This window comes from Pteropus vampyrus, unplaced genomic scaffold (assembly GCF_000151845.1).
Source record: "Pteropus vampyrus isolate Shadow unplaced genomic scaffold, Pvam_2.0 Scaffold21456, whole genome shotgun sequence".
NCBI classification, from domain to species: Eukaryota; Metazoa; Chordata; class Mammalia; order Chiroptera; family Pteropodidae; genus Pteropus; species Pteropus vampyrus.
The window spans coordinates 1-17111 of record NW_011910237.1 but is presented as its reverse complement, the minus strand read 5'-3'; the positions used below and the strand labels follow the sequence as shown (position 1 = coordinate 17111).

Genomic DNA, 17111 nt, shown 5'->3' with positions numbered 1-17111 from the left:
ATCTTGATCTTAAAACTCTCAATTTCTGATTCAAAATGGTCTCTGAGGAAGGGAGAGGTACCTGAGCGTGCAGCCTGATGGTCTAGACTGCAGGGTTCAGTTGCTGACTTTAGTTCAAGGAACGCTCAGCTTCTCCATTGGAGCAGTGGTAGCTGTGAGGTGACAGCCTCACAGCATGTCACATAACCAGGATACCAGCAAGTGGAGTGGACAAGACACATGCGTGAAGACATGAGAGAGTAGGGTCTTCTCCTGGCTCTTTAAGGGGGGTGGTGGAGCAGTTTCTTCATCCATGAGCTCAGTGTTCCTCATTGTGATGTGCATTAGGATGGATTTATCACTGGTACTCAGCCCTGGTTCAACATTAAATTAGATTCAGCTCCTACACTTAAAAAAAATTTTTTAATCAAGAGCAGACTTGGCTAAGACAGAGGGAGAGAGAGAGGCAGAGGGGAATGGGAGGGGAGGAGCAGGGTAAAGGAGAAGAAGGAGAAGGGGCAGGGTGAAGAGGAGGGGGGTAGGGGGAGCGGATTCAGGAACAAATGGGATGCCTGAAGATTGTGGCCTCTCTCCCACCCCCAGTTTCACCCTTAAAAGTTGGGAAACAAGCATGCTATCTCTGGGCCTTGACTGTAAATCACTGCTCAGGTGGGGCAGCTTCTTTCTTGGTAATTTCCGAAAATTGGGAAAGAGTAGCACTGCACTTCCCGTAAAATAGGTAATACTTTCTTCTCCCTAAAGCAGCCCCATGGCAGACTCTTCAGGAGTTACGCAGACTCACCCGAGGGCAGAGTTTGTATGTAATAACATACAATATTATATTCATGTCAGTTGCACAATATAATGATCAGACATTTATATACCTTATGGAGTAATCACCACAGGTCTAGTTCCCATATGGCACTATACATAGCTATTACAATATTAATGACTATATTCTTATGTTGTGCTTTTACATACCTGTGACTGTTATTATAACTGGAAGTTTGGACGTTCGTACTTCTTAATCCCCTTCACCCTTTTCACCCATCCCCTCACCTACTCCCATCTGGCAATCAACAGTTTGCTCTCTGTATCTATGAGTTTGTTTCTGTTTTCTTTTGTTCGTTTATTTTGGTTTTTAGATTCCACATATAAGTGATGTCATATGGTATTTGTCTTTCTCTGTTTGACTTAGTTTACTGAGCACAATACCCTCTAGGTCTATCCATGTTGTCACAAATGGTAAGATTTCATTCTCTTTTTATGACTGTGGAATATGGTAATATTCCATTGTATGTATTTACCACATTTTCTTTATCCTTTCCTCTACTGATGAACATCTAAGTTGTTTATATATCTTGGCTATTGTAAATATTCTTCAGTGAACATAAGGGTGCTTATATCTTTTTGAATCTGTGTTTTCAACTTCTTCTGATCAAAACCCAGAAGCAGGATTGCTGGATCATACAGTAGTTCTATTTTTAATTTTGGGGGGAATCTCCATACTGTTTTCTTTAGTGGCTGTGCTTGTTTACAATCACACCAACAAAGCACAGGGGTTCCTTTTTCTCTACATGCTTGCCAACACTTATTCTTTGTTGTGTTTTTAATAATAGCCCTTCTGACAAGTGGGAGGTGATATCTCCTTGTGGTTTTGATTCCCATTTCCCTAATGATTAGTGATGTTGAACATCTTTAGATGTGTCTGTTAGCTGTTTCTATGTCTTCTTTAGAGAAAAATCTGTTCAGGTCCTCTGCCCATTTTCAATTGGATTGTGGGTTTTTTTGGGGGTTTTTTTTGTTTTCTTTTTTTTGTTTTTTGTATTGAGTTGAATGAGTTTTTTATATATTTTGGAATATTAACCCCATATCAGATGTATCATTTGCAAATATCTCCTCCCATTTAGTACATTTCCTTTTTCTTTTGTTAAAGGTTTTTTTGCTGTGTAAAGCTTTTTAGTTCAATGTAGTCCCATTTGTTTATTTTTTCTTGTTTCCCTTGCCCGAGGTGACATACCAGAAAAATATTGTTAAGAGCTATGTCAGAGAGTGTATTGCCTATGTTTTCTTCTCGAAGTTTTATGGTTTCAAAACTTACATTTAAGTCTTTAGCCCATTTTGAGTTCATTTTTACATATGGTGTAAGAAAGTGGTCTAGTTTTATTTATTTTTTGCATCTATCTGGCCAGTTTTCCCAATACCATTTAATGAAAAAGCTTTCTTTACTTCATTGTATATTCTTGCATCCTTTGTCATAGATTAATTGATGATATAAGTTTTGGTTTCTTTCTGGGCTCTGTATTTTGTTACAGCAATCTGTGTATTCGTCTTTGTGCTGGTACCGTACTACTTTTATGACTAAAGCCTTGTAGTACAGTTCAAAATTAAATAGCATGATCCCTCCAACTTTGTTCTTCTTTCTCAAGATTGTTTTGGCTGCTCAGGGTCTTATGAGGTCCCATATAAACTTTAGGAATAATTGTTCTAGTTTGGTGATAAATGTCATTGATATTTTGTTAGGGATTGCATTGAATCTGTATATTGCTTTGGTCATATAGACATTTTAATGATATTAATTCTTGCAGTTCATGAGTACTGTATATTCTTTCATTTATTTGTATCTTCAAACCTGTCATCAATGTCATGGTTGTCAAGGTACAGGTTTTTTACTTCTTTCGTTAAATTTATTTCTAGTTATTTTATTCTTTTTGAGGCAATTGTAAATGAGATTGTTTTCTTAATTTCTCTTTCTGACAGTTCATTATTGATGTATAAAGATGCAACCGATTTATGACTATTATTTTGTATCATACTACTTTATCGAATTCATTTATTAATGCTGATAGTTTTTTGTGAAATCTTTAGGGTTTTCTATGTATAGCATGTCACCTGCAAATAGTGGCAACATGGATATTCTTGAACATTAATATGGAAGATTCAGAAATTGGGAGGTTTTTTTATCATTCTTCATTGAATTTTATTAATTTGCATTTTTTATTGCCTTAAAATATATGTTCATTTCTTGATTTTGGTGCACATTTATATTTTAAAAAACAAAACTGATCTCCCGGCGACTCAATTTTCCTTCATAAGGGATGATTCTTATATTTTATTTTGATGACTTGTAAAAGAAATGGAGAAAAATCAAATTCTGTTTCCATTCTCGAACCCAAAACTCCCTCAGCCCTTCTCATATCATAAATGGTCCAAGGGATATAACATTTCACTCATCTGTCATATGTCAAACTGAAATTGTTTAAAAACTCAGATTTTGGTGAATACTTGTCATACTCGTCACTACTTCTATTGCTGTTCTCAACAACTAAGACCATAAGACAGAAGAAATACATGAAATCATGGCTTGTGTTCTCAAGGTCCTCCCTCAGATCAGCCTCACTGATCTCTTAAGAGCTGGTTAAGCCTTAGACCTTGGGACAGAACATGGGGCGAGGGGATGGCTTCGCTTCTCAGTGATGATGACCCCCACATTGGGTAGAGCCACTCTACTGCATTATAAGACATGGCTGCCCTGTGTCGGCAATAACATCCAATCTGAGATCCTCACAGTGTGGAGAGCACTTTGGCTCTTGTAGAGATTCATTGTAAGAGCAGAACCAAAAATAAATGAATTTTTCATTGCAGGAATTAGCCTATGCATGCTGTCCCAGAAACAAAGCAGAAAACTCACCCTGACCTAAGATGATGGGTGCTCTGGAAAACTCTGAATCAGTGGATAACATTATAATCTTATTTCTACGGGCAGGTTCTTCTAGGTTGGATGCTTACCATGACATTTGGACCCAACATGATGGCCCCCATTTGTCTGGTGGAAAACACCAATCAGCGGCTGTCAGTGAACCAGCAAGCTCTACAGATTCTTGATGAGCTTTCTCAGCCAGTGGTGGTCGTGGCCATTGTAGGACAGTATCGTACAGGCAAATCCTACCTGATGAACCGTCTTGCAGGACAGAACCACGGTGAGTGTCGTCTCCAGCAGGGACCAAATCTTTGATTCTAGCTATACCACAGCTTCTTAGTTTTCCTCCCTGGTCATGTGAAGGGAGAACCACTCTCCTCTCAATAAACCAAACTTCTCATTCTAATTCTCACTACTAAATTACTACGTTACTGTAATCTGTTACCATACTCCTCGTTTTACTCTTGTTAAGGAAAATCTTTCCTACTAATTCTCAGATTCTTAACCTTCTTTTACCTGTGCAAGCACAAAGCAATTGTGTCTCCTCTCTCTCTTATAACATATTTTGCTTTCTCTATGAAATATTCCAATCAACTTATAAAGATATTTGAATACGTATCTTCATCTTAAAAATGTTTTGTGCGCTCATATCCCACTGTGACTATTAATTGTCACTCTCATTTTTTTTTATCCCTTTGATTGGAAAACAATATTATCTCGGTTTTTTTTTTTTTTTTTTTTTTTTTACTTTTTTCCTTTAAATGTCTCTCTTCTCTCCATTTCCATCTGGCTTTGAACTTCACCATTCTTTCAAAATACTCTTTATATGGTTATCGGTGACTTCCTTTATGTCTGGTTCACTCATGCCTCTTGTCTCCATCTTGAGCACTTGCCAGTATCATGCTCACAGTTAACTTCCTTTCATCCATCAAAAAATGACACACAAAGAAGGGCATTCTTACAAAAAAAGAGAAAGCACTATCTTGTATGGCTGCATACTTATATTCCAACCATCTGACTTTGTAGTGCCTTGGCCGCTTAGATTATCTGCCATCACTCTATGTTGTGTCTCCCCTTCCTTTGTAGGTTTCCCTCTGGGCTGTACAGTGAAGTCTGAAACCAAGGGCATCTGGATGTGGTGTGTGCCTCACCCCTCTAAGCCTAACCACACCCTGGTCCTTCTGGACACTGAAGGCCTGGGCGATGTGGAAAAGGTAAGGCAGAGGGTCACAGATAAATCTTTTTTAATCTAGATATTTTCTTCACAATGCTCTTTATCTTAATTACATGATCTATTTGTGAAACCTAGAGATCCAAGTATATATGAGGCAAATTTTGTTTTTTGGAATCTCACTCCTAGGTAAGGAGTCATGGTATATTGAGTAAATTTTTCTTTTATTTCTTGGCACTAAGTGAATGATTTGATTCAGCGTGATAAATGATCACTGAGCACGTGATTCCTAGGTCTCCGGGTTAGCACTGTAGATATTAGTGACCAAAGTGAAGGTGCTGCCCTCAGAGAATCCGCATCCTGTGGGGAAGCTCATCAAGTACCCACAGAGCGTTCCGGAGGGCTTTGCGAGAGCTTTGAATTGAGTCGTTTCTATAAAAGCATGTGTTTGTCCTACCACAACATTTGAAGATGGAGTTTTGATGTTTTACATTTTTACAAATGAGTGAAATGAATTTCTTTTTTCTGCCTTACTTTGAGACTTATTTGTTAAGAGTACCTACATTTCTATAGCTCTCTCTTTCTGCCCAAATTGTATTTATTTTTAAAGCCGTATATCAAACAATGATAAGTCTTGTTGTCTAAAAAATGTATTGTTTGTCCTGAGTACCACTTCCTCATATCCTAATTCATTATTTTTTAAAAATTGAGATTTGGGAAGTTAAATTAATGAATTGGCATTTCCCTCCAAACTTTCTTATTGAGTCTTCTAGTCAAAAATCCCATTTTTTTATATATTTGTTCTAGGAATCATCTTTAGATATTGTTTATAAGAGAAATAATTCTGGATTTTTAGACACTGCTGTAATTTATACAAACAAGTTAGCCCAGCCTTTAAGGTCCTTCATCTGTTTGCAGTAGGCTCACTATCCAGCCTTAACTTCTTGAGCTACCCTCTGCTCAGGTAATATCAAATAACTCCTCTTTGATTGCAAAGTGTTCTGCCATGCCTACTTTTGCTTCTGTGGGTCTTTCTACCTGCAGGGTGACCTCTATTTTTTCAAGTCCACATTCCACTAATGCTTTAACACTCAGCTCAAGACTTTGAAGAAGGCTTCATGTCATGGATTCTTTTCCAGCTTTCAGAGCTCTGTTCTTCCTCGATGGACTTCTGAATTTAATTTAGTATTCTCACTATAAGTTCCTGCTTATATACATTACTAATATGTAAGTTCCTTAGAGATACCGTCATCTTTGCTGCATTCATTGTTATGGATATTTGGCACAGCTTCGCAATAGTCAGCTTGAGAGTAATATTTGTCATTTTAAACTGCTTTTTAATTTAAGAACAGTAGAAAACATTCAGTAGCTTCCTATAAAAATTTGTTGACTACATCCCCAGTTACGTAGTCAACATTATATCTTATGTAATTACATTTTATGTGACCTATGACCAACAAATATGTGTAGAATGAATATGTGTTAACACCCTTCAATGAACCTAATTGCACAACAGGTACTGTGCTACATTTTTCTATATATGTTATTTTATTCATTCAAATTGAATAAAAGGAAAGCCTTGTGAAGATTATAATATTTTTTATGTATATAAAAAAAATCACTATCATAAGAAATATCTTTTAATTGTTAAAACTGATATATGTATTCAAACTTGATACTTTGCAAGGTGAGTGAGTTGTGAAATAATAAATGAAAGACTGATAGACTTAGTGTCTAAAGGAATTTCTACAAGGAAAACTGCTAAAAGTCTCACTCAAATGTGCTTTCCAGGGCGACCCTAAGAACGACTCGTGGATCTTTGCCCTGGCCGTGCTTCTGTGTAGCAGCTTTGTCTACAATAGCATGAGCACCATCAACCACCAGGCCCTGGAGCAGCTGCAGTATCCTTCAGGGTCCAAACCACCACCTGCCATTGAGTCTATGGGGATGGAGAGCCAGTTGGTTTCTCCTTCCCTGTCACTTAGTTGCTTTTGGTGGAGCAGAAAGACCCAGGGCAAAAGAGAAGTTTATCATAATCTTTTTAGAGGAATGTGGGGATTGTGAATAGGAAGATCTTTTTCCTTAGCCAAGTGCTAGTTATGTGACAGAGCTGACAGAACTTATAAGGGCAAAGTCCTCCCCTACACCGGATGGGGTAGAAGATTCCACGGAGTTCGTGAGTTTCTTTCCAGACTTTATCTGGACTGTACGAGATTTCACCCTGGCGCTGATGTTAAACGGTCGCCCTATCACGGAAGATGAGTACCTGGAGAATGCCTTGAAGCTGGTTCCAGGTATCTGAGCATGACCTGGGCAGTGGATGGTTCAATAGGGGTGGGAGGTACTAAACACTGTTCATCTTCTCTGGGATTGTGTTTGTATTTTAGACCAGATGAAGTCTGTAGAAGTGGTAACTGGGAGATGGGTTGAAAAGCTCTAGATTTCCAATTCACTCAGGAAAAGTAGAGCTTCAAGTAGAGTAAAATTATTCAAAACCAATTTGTTCTTTCCACGTTGTCCTTCAGCACCCACTTGTTAATACTGAAAACAGTAGTGCTAAACCGTTCTAGAGAGCAGACCTTGTGTTCCCTATTTTGGCTTCTGCTTTTTTGATTTGAGGGAAACAACTGACCCAATATTTGTTACACATGAAAGTGAAATGAAAAAAAACCTATCTAAGGAAAAAAAAAGATCTTTCACACAATTAGCTATTATTCCTTAGAAATAAGGATATAACTTTCTATTGACTGTATAGATACATCCTGTACAAAAGTGACTTTATGTTCTCAAAAACCTGAAGAAGTATGGTCTTTTCAATACATGCTGTTGTGGTATTTATGATAATTATCAGAACATTCACTTACTTTCTATATCATAGCTTTTGTTAAAATTCCACATTCACCCATGCCATAAATTCAAACTAGTAAGTTATTTTAATGAGTTATTTATGTGGGTGTGTATTTGATGATACCTTGAGAGGAATATCAGTTCTGATTTGTTCATTCTTATCTTCGTGTTTTTATCTATGCTGTCTCAAAACACTTAATGAGAAATTGGTTAGGCAGAAGACCAACACTGTCCAATCAAATATAGTTCTTTATATTAAAGAGTTTGTAGATTAGTGATGACATCTTAAAATTACATTTTAGTCACATATACTCTCCAGAGGTTTTTGCTAAAAACAGAAGCAAACACTATACACGTTATGTTTTGCATCAAAATAGTTTTAATTCATTAATCAGTGTAAGATTCCTAATATTGCTCCATTATCTTTTGTTTGTAACTCTTCCTTTTGATCCGAAAGCTCAATTTCTACATGGGATCAAGTAGACAAAAATTTACACTGATTTTTTTGTTGTTGTTAATCTTTCATTCAGTACACCTATAGACACTACAGATTATATTCTACTGTGCTTAGGTCTAAGAATACCAGCAATAGGTTTGTTTGTTTGTTTGTTTTTTAACCTGCATTAGATCTCTACCCAAATTTCTCCCCAGAATTGTGTTATTGGTAAGTCTGATGTTTAAAGAAGCATTGGATGTCTATGCTAAAGGACCATATTATAAACATAGAAGATGGCAAAGATACAAAAATCCCTGTCACGAAAGTCTTTAGGTTCCTTGCCCTCAGACTGCTGCTACTTGAATCTCTGTTGTTGTTGTTGTTGTTGTTTGTTGTTGTTGTTTGTTGTTGTTGTTGTTGTTATTTTCAATTCTTCAGTCAGGAATCCCAGAGTCCAACTATCCAATCTCCCCAGAGAGTGTATCCGGCATTTCTTTCCAAAACGGAAGTGTTTTGTCTTTGACCGGCCAACTACTGACAAAAACCTCCTAGCCACTATTGAGAATGTGGCAGAAAACCAACTGGAACCTAAATTTCAGGAACAATCGAGGAATTTCTGTTCTTACATCTACACTCAGGCGAGGACCAAGACCCTCAGAGAGGGAATCATGGTCACTGGGAAACGTGAGTCTCATTTTCACACATCTTTGGGATCTAATATATGTTGAATATATTATATAATGTGTTTTCCAGGATTTCTGTTGATTCTCTATAGAATTGTGGGTCTACAGATATTCATAGTCAATGAAGAAAATTGCATATTACACTTTTGGGGGTTTATAATTCTCCAAAATTATAAACTCTATCAGTAATATCTGCAGGTTCCATATACCTGAAAAAATGCTCTACTGTAAGTCACTAACAGTATAAAACAGAATATTGTATCTTCTCAAGAGAAGTCTTTTATAGTCAGTGTGATTTGCAAGGAGAATTCAAAAGGCGTTTGGGGAGTTTAAAGCCGTCCAATAATAAATTTTAACCCATATATCCCTGAAAATCCATAGAAGCTTCAGAGTTACAAATAAATGTACTCTCATTTGACCTCATCTGTGTATCTATGTAAACAATTTTGGTATGGAGAGAAGAGAAGAGAAGAGAGGAGAGGAGGGGAGGGGAGTGGAGGGGAGGGAAGGGAAGAGACAGAAAGAGAGAAAGAGAGAGAGACAGATTCTTAAAAGTAATCTTGAATTCTGTTGAATGATGACTTGATATTCATCCCCTAAATTTCCTGACATATTAGGGCTGAGGACCCTGGTGGTGACTTACGTGGATACCATCAACAGTGGAGCAGTGCCTTGTCTGGAGAACGCGGTGACAACTCTGGCCCAGCTTGAGAACTCAGCGGCCGTGCAAAAGGCAGTCGACCACTACAGTGAGCAGATGGTCCAGCGAGTGAGGTTCCCCACGGACACGCTCCAGGAGCTGCTGGACCTGCACGCAGCCTGTGAGAGGGAAGCCATTGCTATCTTCATGGAGAACTCTTTCAAGGATGAAAAGCAGGCGTTCCAGAAGCAGCTTGTGGTACTTTGTCTTAGTATTGCTTTATCTCTGTGACCCTTCCCCTTGGAGAATGAAGCCTAGAAGTGCCTTATTGGCCTCATGTCTCCTCCTTCTGTCAGTGATCAAGTAGTGTGGATCTCATGAAGGAGAGAGTTTCAAAGGACTACGTTTTCTTCTCTCTCCCTCCCCATACCTCAGACACTTTATCCAGAAATCTCTCTGGTCTCTAATAATCAGTATAAAGATCCTCCTGAAGGGAATACTTCTAGTGGTTTGAAGCCTGCCCATAACACCCCAAAGTCAGTTGTGAGCAGGTCATGTTTTTGAAAGTACTCTTCCATTCCCAAGGTTTTTTGGGTTTTTTTTTTTTAACCTATCCCCCATTCTGTGTTTTTTTCAACTTCCATTACTTCTTGTTGTGTCACTGAAGATAAAATCTCTGAATGCTGCAGCTGCAAGGAGCCATAGAGGTTAAGTAATGCAATTCCACCTTTTCAGATAAAGAACCTGAGACCCTGCATGGCAGGAAGTTTTCATGTTTGTGAGTAAATCAAATCTTCCGATTCCTATTTTATTCCACGTATTTCTCCAACAGTATGCTTTTCTCATGAGGACTGCACTTAGACTTCCTTCCACCAGATACTTTGGAATTTTATCTCCCCGGTTCCTTTCTTCTGGTGACATCCCTCTACTTTTCCCTTGCAGGAGATCCTAAAGAATAAGAAGGAGGATTTCTTGCTGCAGAATGAAGAGGCGTCTGTTAAATACTGCCAAGCTGAACTTGATCAGCTTTCAGCAACCCTAATGGAAAGTATTTCAGCAGGAACTTTCTCTGTTCCTGGAGGTCACAAGCTCTACTTGGAAACAAAGGAAAAGATCGAACAGGACTATAGGCAAGTGCCCAGAAAAGGAGTGAAGGTGAGGATAAGAAATCATGGGGGGATTTTACAGAATAAAATCAAAAGGTCGGGGAACTCTCCTGAAAATCTAAGAACAAAGCACCAGCTGCGGATAATAGGAGAGGGTGGCGATATCATGACAGATTTAGCTTTTAAGGCCTACTGTTTGCTCTTTCTCTCTGAGGAGAGTAGAAGTGTCCAATATCAAAACTGAGTTGGATTTCTGAAATCCACAAAGGGCAGTTCCGAAGTTATTCATTTCTTCGTTCCATAGCATGATATTCAATGTGCCAAGTGTTGACAATTCATAGGTTAAAGTCAGAGTCTTTGCCCTCAAGGCTGATCAAGAGTGAGAAAGGCAGTCCACTACATAGACAGCCGCATGTAGAGTTACAACATTTATGAACCTGAGAAATGGGCTACAGAGGTGGTGGTAACATGTAAGAAAATTTAAAAATAAAAATGATGATAATGCAACTAATATATATTGAACCGTTTTTGTTATAGGCATAACTGTTATTGTCGTAGGCATAATGTCAGGCTTTTTCTGTCCAGACGTTTTAATTTAATCCTTCAAATAGTATTAAAAAACATCTACACTTACTGTCAACATTTTACACATCTGAACTGAGAGGCAGAGATGAGTTAAGGTGGCCTGCCTAAAGTCATAGCCAACAAGTGACAGAAGAGAGGAGCAGCACTAATTAAAGACATTTCACACTAGTAAGGCGAATATTTAAAAAGCACCCGAGATTGTGAGTTTGTACGACAGAACATGGTTCTGAGTGGCTGGAACCGAGCCCACTAGAGTGGGTGAAGAAGTAGCACTGGGAGAGAGACTGCAGGGAGTCAGGAAGCAGAAGACGTGGAGGGACTCTGGTCAGTCCGAGGAGCTTGGACATTTTGCATGGAGCCGCTATAGAATTTTAAACGCAAAGGAAAAATTCCGTGTGCATTCTTGTTTGTGCAGTTGTGTTCTATCGAGTGGAAATTGAAGTTCTTCGCTCTTTCTTTGTTCCTCAGGCGAACGAGGTCCTCCAGAGCTTCCTGCAGTCACAGTTGGCAATAGAGAAATCCATCCTGCAGTCAGACAAAGCACTCAGCGCTGGGGAGAAGGCCATGGCAGGTGTGGGGCAGGGCCGGGTTCACCATGGGCGGGTGGGTTCCCGCAGTGCCCTTTGACAGATGTGAGAGCAAAACCTCCCGGAAACAAGGCACTTCCCCTCTTCCATGGAAAAGATTCTGCTAAATCTGAAAACAACAAGGGGAGGTGTAGCTGTCCACCAGCCAGGCAGGGCCCTCCCTTCACACACTGAAACGTGCTCTTGATGGTGTGGCCCAGGGGCATTCAGCGATTCCCCACCCGCACTTCCAATTTGGTTCTGTCTCCTTCTCCTTTAGTGGGGACAGGTAAGTCCTCACTTATTTTCTTCCCTCGGTAAAACCTTCCTGGGACAGAGGAGCGGGCCCGGAAGGAGGCAGCTGAGAAGGAACAGGAGCTGCTGAGACAGCGACTGCAGGAGCAGCAGCAAGAGATGGAGGCGCAAGAGAGGAGTCTCCAGGAAAACATAGCCCAACTGAAGGAGAAGCTGGAGAGGGAAAGAGAAAACCTGATGAGAGAGTGGAATATGATGTTGGACCATAAACTGAAGGTACGTCTGGCCGTGGCTCAATGGTCATTGTCCAGGTACCTCAGGTGGGATGGGTGAAGGTTACTCAAGATCGTGGAGGGCAGCACCATTGCCATTTACTGCTTGTGATTTATCAAAACCCTGAATCCTTTAACAACTTATTCTCTTTATCCTTCTCCTCTTCCCCCTATTTTTAAAGAAGGCTTTGAGTTCTACTCTATATGAAAATTCTGGAGTGGATAGGAACAGCACGGTACCTTGGAGATAGGATTTGAGCTGTTTGGGGGGATTTTAAAATGACCTTGCAAGGTCTGATTAAACAGGTATTCCGAACACATGTATTAATTACAACTGGAAAGTGGTTTGCTTTACCAAGAGCACTGCCAATTATCAGGCACCCTACTGGTACCAAAAGTCCCTGAAGTAAACCTATGCTGACATAAAACTGTCAGAAACATTCAGACTTAAAAAGCCAAGGAAATGACAGCTTCTAAACTTGCCTTTTGTCCCCACGTGTGGCTGGTTTACCTGTTATATGACAGGAAGAAATCTCTGATTGTCCATCCGGATCTGTTTAAAATAGGGTTCTAGAACAGTGTATGAGATCCCATTACTTGTACAATTTTGTTGTCCATATTAATTCAAGTGGGACTGTGAATTAGTGCCTGCATACCAAGGCCACTTCAAGTATTATTTGACTGGAACATATTACGTTTTCCCTAATGTCCGGCTTAGCATCCCAGCATAAACCCTAATGGTGTGTGAATATTAGTAAGGCTGTAAACTATACTTTCTTTCAGAATCCAGGTGCAGGACAGGAAATATTCTTTGTTGCAAAATTCTCCCTGATTATGTAAGAGAGAACAAATTTAGGAGTAAAAGATTATTTCACCAAGTTCTTAAAAACAAAATTTAATTATCAAAAAAAATGGAGATTTAAAAAATTTTACTTCCCTTGCTTTCTTTAAGGTCCAAGAAGATATGCTTAATAGTGGATTTCAAAGGCAAGCTGAAGAGATGAAAGCAGAGATAAATCACTTGAAAAATATGATTGAAACTGCTAAAAATGATGATACTTCCCGGATTACACGAACCTTAGAGACAGTAGTTGTCAGTGAGATAACTTCAGTATTGTTTGCTCCTGCTAAACTTATTAGTAGTGTTGTGAGAGGCGTGGGCTCACTATTTAAATAGAAATAGCTCTCTTTTTAATCAAATTACAGATGGCGATATATGCTCTGGTCTATTTTTGATGTGTCTCTTTTTTATTTCATTCAGCCAAGTTTTAAATATAAAAAGTAGCTACTAGAGGATATCAATGCCTGTCCCACATTAGATAAACTAAACGCACATACATTTTGATATAGCATGTTTACTTTTAAGAAATATATATATGTTTAAAGTCATACACACACAGAAACACTCACACACACGCGCTTAAATACTTAGAAACATTGGTTCCTTCTCAGGAGGACTGGGTGGGATCTGCGTTGAATGAGTCACATGCTTTTTATTATATACTTTTGCTCATGAATCTTGTAAGGAAAGGTTGTATTACTGTTTTATAAATAAATAACAAAGAATGTAAAGTGTACTACTACTACTAATAATAAAAAGAATGTATAAATGGCCATTAGGTGATGAAATTGCTCATTGCTTCTAGAAATGGCATCAGCCTGCACAATGAGGGGTCTAAGACTAAGATTAGAGTACAAGAAAGAAAGCATAAAATTTGTATCTTAATCTTGGTTTCCGTTTGGACTTCTTAAACCTTTCTATTTGCTTCACAACTAGGATGTAAACTTTCCTGTTGCTCACTGAAATCTCTGCTAGTGTAGCCTCTACTTCCTATCTTCGAATTATACTTTTAAGTTATTAGAAACAAATTACCAAAAATAAGGATATGCACTGGTGAGAGGGATCTCATCGCCCTTAAAAGTGCAGTGGTGGCTTCTCTGCTAAATAGGCAAGAGCAGAAGGGACATGTGCCATTGCAGGACTGGATGCCCTGATGGTGTTGTGGATGATAAACCCTGACACATGGAGGCCAGGTGTTGGCACTTAAACGTCAGAAGCCAAGTACATACAGTGATAGTAATGAGCATCATGGTTTGTCCTAGTCTGCTCAGCCGCTATAACAAGTTATCATAGACTGAATGGCTTAGACAATAAACTTTTCTTTCTCCCAGGTCTGGAGGCTGTTATTCCAAGGTTAGCGTGCCAGCATTGGTGGGTTCTTGGTAAGGGCCCTCTTCCTGCTTTGCAAAGGACTGCTTTCTTGGTGTGGCCTCATAAGGTGGAAAGGGCGAGGAGAGGTCTCAGGTTCATGAGAGTCCCAGCCTCATTACTAATTTCCTCCCAAATTCTAAATACCATCACGTTGGGACATTGGGAGTTAGAGTTTCATGAAATGAATTTTAAGGGAAGATAATGTTCCGTTCATAACAGTCAGTTCATAACATGGGTGGCGTGGCAGCCAGCTGGGCTGAATTCTGAAGATGCTGATTACAACAGGGACTTTGTAGGATGAAAAGGGATGAGGAGAAAACAATGAAATGGACTCTAGATGTTATCAGGAGGCTGAGAGGTGACGCAATAAAATGTCACAATCTCTAACCTTGATCTGAGCCAATCTGAGACCCCGAACCTATTTCCTGGCAGAGAGGACGGGATCTCAAAACAAAGGACCTTATCTGTTTCTGAGACAAGAAATAATGATAATAATTTTCGCAGTCCTCCTCTTAGGGGACCTCTGCCCATTGACTTGGTGTCAGTGCCCTGGGGAAATGGGAATGCCCAAACAATTTGAGGACTCTTGGAATCAGGATCCAAGTTGTCAGTGACACCAGATACAGGAAAGTCATCACAGTCTCCATGTTAAAATAGGGGCACAAGGGATCCGGGTAATAAATGCAGTCTTTGCCCAGGTGCAAATAATTGGAATCTATTATTTGTTATCAAATAAAACGAAAGCTCATCTGAGGACAGGAATCATTACATACTTTTCTGTGCATCTCCTTGGAGTATGTTGAGGCACAGAATCTACCAATGAGCATCTGCTGGAAACACAAAAGTTTGACACAGGTATAATGTCAGTTTCTGGTAAACATTATATTTCATGTCATGCTTTTTCTATTCACTCAGTACATCTCTGTCTTTAATTGGTGTGTTCAGAAAATTTATATTTAGTGCAATGATTGATCTATTAGGGTTAAAGTCTGTCATTTTCTTTATTGTTTTCTGTTAATATTTTTCTTTCCATTTTATTTTTCCTATCTCACTGTGAATTACTTGAAATTTTATTTTGTCTATTTCTGTTATTTTAAAAATTTTACTAGTTTTATTTTTTCTTCTTGATATTTCCTTCATTTATCACTTTCTTTTTGATAACTATCTTTAGCATTTCTTTTATGATGGTTTTGCTAGCAACAAATTCCTGAGTTTTCCTATATATTAGAATGCTTGATTTCCTTTTTATTCCCAATGAATACTTTTACTGACAGAGAATACTGGGTTGAAAGTTCCTTTCAGCACTTAAAAAACATTGTGCCACTTTTTTTTGACCTTCACTGTTTCAGATGAAAACTTTTTTGCTCTTTGTCAAGGCAAGATTTTTAATATTTTGCTAACTTACATCCTATCCCTCTGTTTTTGTTTTTGTTTTTTCTTGTCTTTTTCTTTTTGTTGCTAAATTGTGATATACTACACAGGAAAGTTCATGAACTCTAAAATGTACAACATTCAATATAATTGATAATTATAAAGTGAACACCTAACTCATCATCCAGGTACAGAATAAGAACTTGTCTAACATATAAGTGGCTGATTGACTTGCAATACTTATTACATCGAAATTAGTGAGAAAATTACTTGAAATAAATGATTTGTTTCCAAATGGAAAATATTTTATCATCATCTGTGTAGTTCATGATTTAAAAATAAAACACATTCTTTGAAAACAAATTCATGAAGCACACAAATGATAAAGATGCCTTTAATTCCTTTAGCGACCTAGAGGTACTGTTCATTCTAGCATAAGTGTTTTTCTAGGGGTTCTTATGCACCTTATGGCTTTATAATTTTTTTTGTGAACAGACTCCTACTCTACATTCCTCGAATTAAATGATTATTACTAACGTTTCCAGGTATTTGTGCATGCAGTAAATAACTTCGGTTTACCTGGAAAGGGGTGGGGAAGATTGGTGAGAATCTCATTTCGCAAAGTTCACAGAATCATTCGGTTGCCCTGGAAAGCTTTTGGATTCCAGAAATAAACAAAGACTTTGTTGGACGGCAGAAAATCAGCTGACTTCTTAGCATCCGTCCAATTTCAAAGTAGCCTGCTCTACTTTCATTTTCGCTTTTAGTAATAGAAAAAGTAAAGTATCAGATTTTGTCCTGAAATTGACACCAGAATTTTACATTCAGCATAAGACAAGCATAAATTTTAGACCTTATCATATACGAAATATTAACCAGATAGAAAGTTGGGGGAAGGCAAGAGGAGAGACAGGCAGAATTGGTGAGTTCTTTCCCAATATCTCTCAGATGAGAGTTGCATACAGCCTCCGAACATACTAGTCATTTTTGCAGGTGAGTCTATATTTCTGAGAGCTTGAGTAAGAACTGAATTTTAAATCAGGATTCAAATTGTCCCGAATTTCCACAAGTGTCCATGTTCCGGTTGCTAACGTGACATAAGAGAGGCAACAGTTTTTCTTTTCTGTTTTTTATTTTTTATCTGTTTTGACACAGAGCATTTACAATCAAATGTCCTAAACTGTCTTTTTATGAGGATAAAAACTTTTGCCATAATTTTTAACCTTTTAAATTAAAGCATAACATAGAAACGAGAATGTGCTCACATGAAAAATGTACAATCGGTTTT

General features: G+C 38.4%; 1 protein-coding gene across 1 annotated transcript; it reads left to right on the top strand.

Moving 5' to 3' along the window:
* The first annotated feature begins 3725 nt into the window (after positions 1 to 3725).
* On the top strand, positions 3726 to 14046 carry LOC105311017 (guanylate-binding protein 6-like). Its single transcript, XM_011387077.2, has 10 exons — positions 3726 to 3959; positions 4766 to 4893; positions 6642 to 6751; positions 6948 to 7144; positions 8572 to 8817; positions 9434 to 9714; positions 10399 to 10611; positions 11616 to 11718; positions 12051 to 12244; positions 13193 to 14046. Exons 1-10 carry the CDS (start codon positions 3761 to 3763, stop codon positions 13415 to 13417), a joined length of 1896 nt encoding a protein of 631 aa, XP_011385379.1. The 5' UTR covers positions 3726 to 3760; the 3' UTR covers positions 13418 to 14046.
* The last annotated feature ends 3065 nt before the right edge of the window (positions 14047 to 17111 follow it).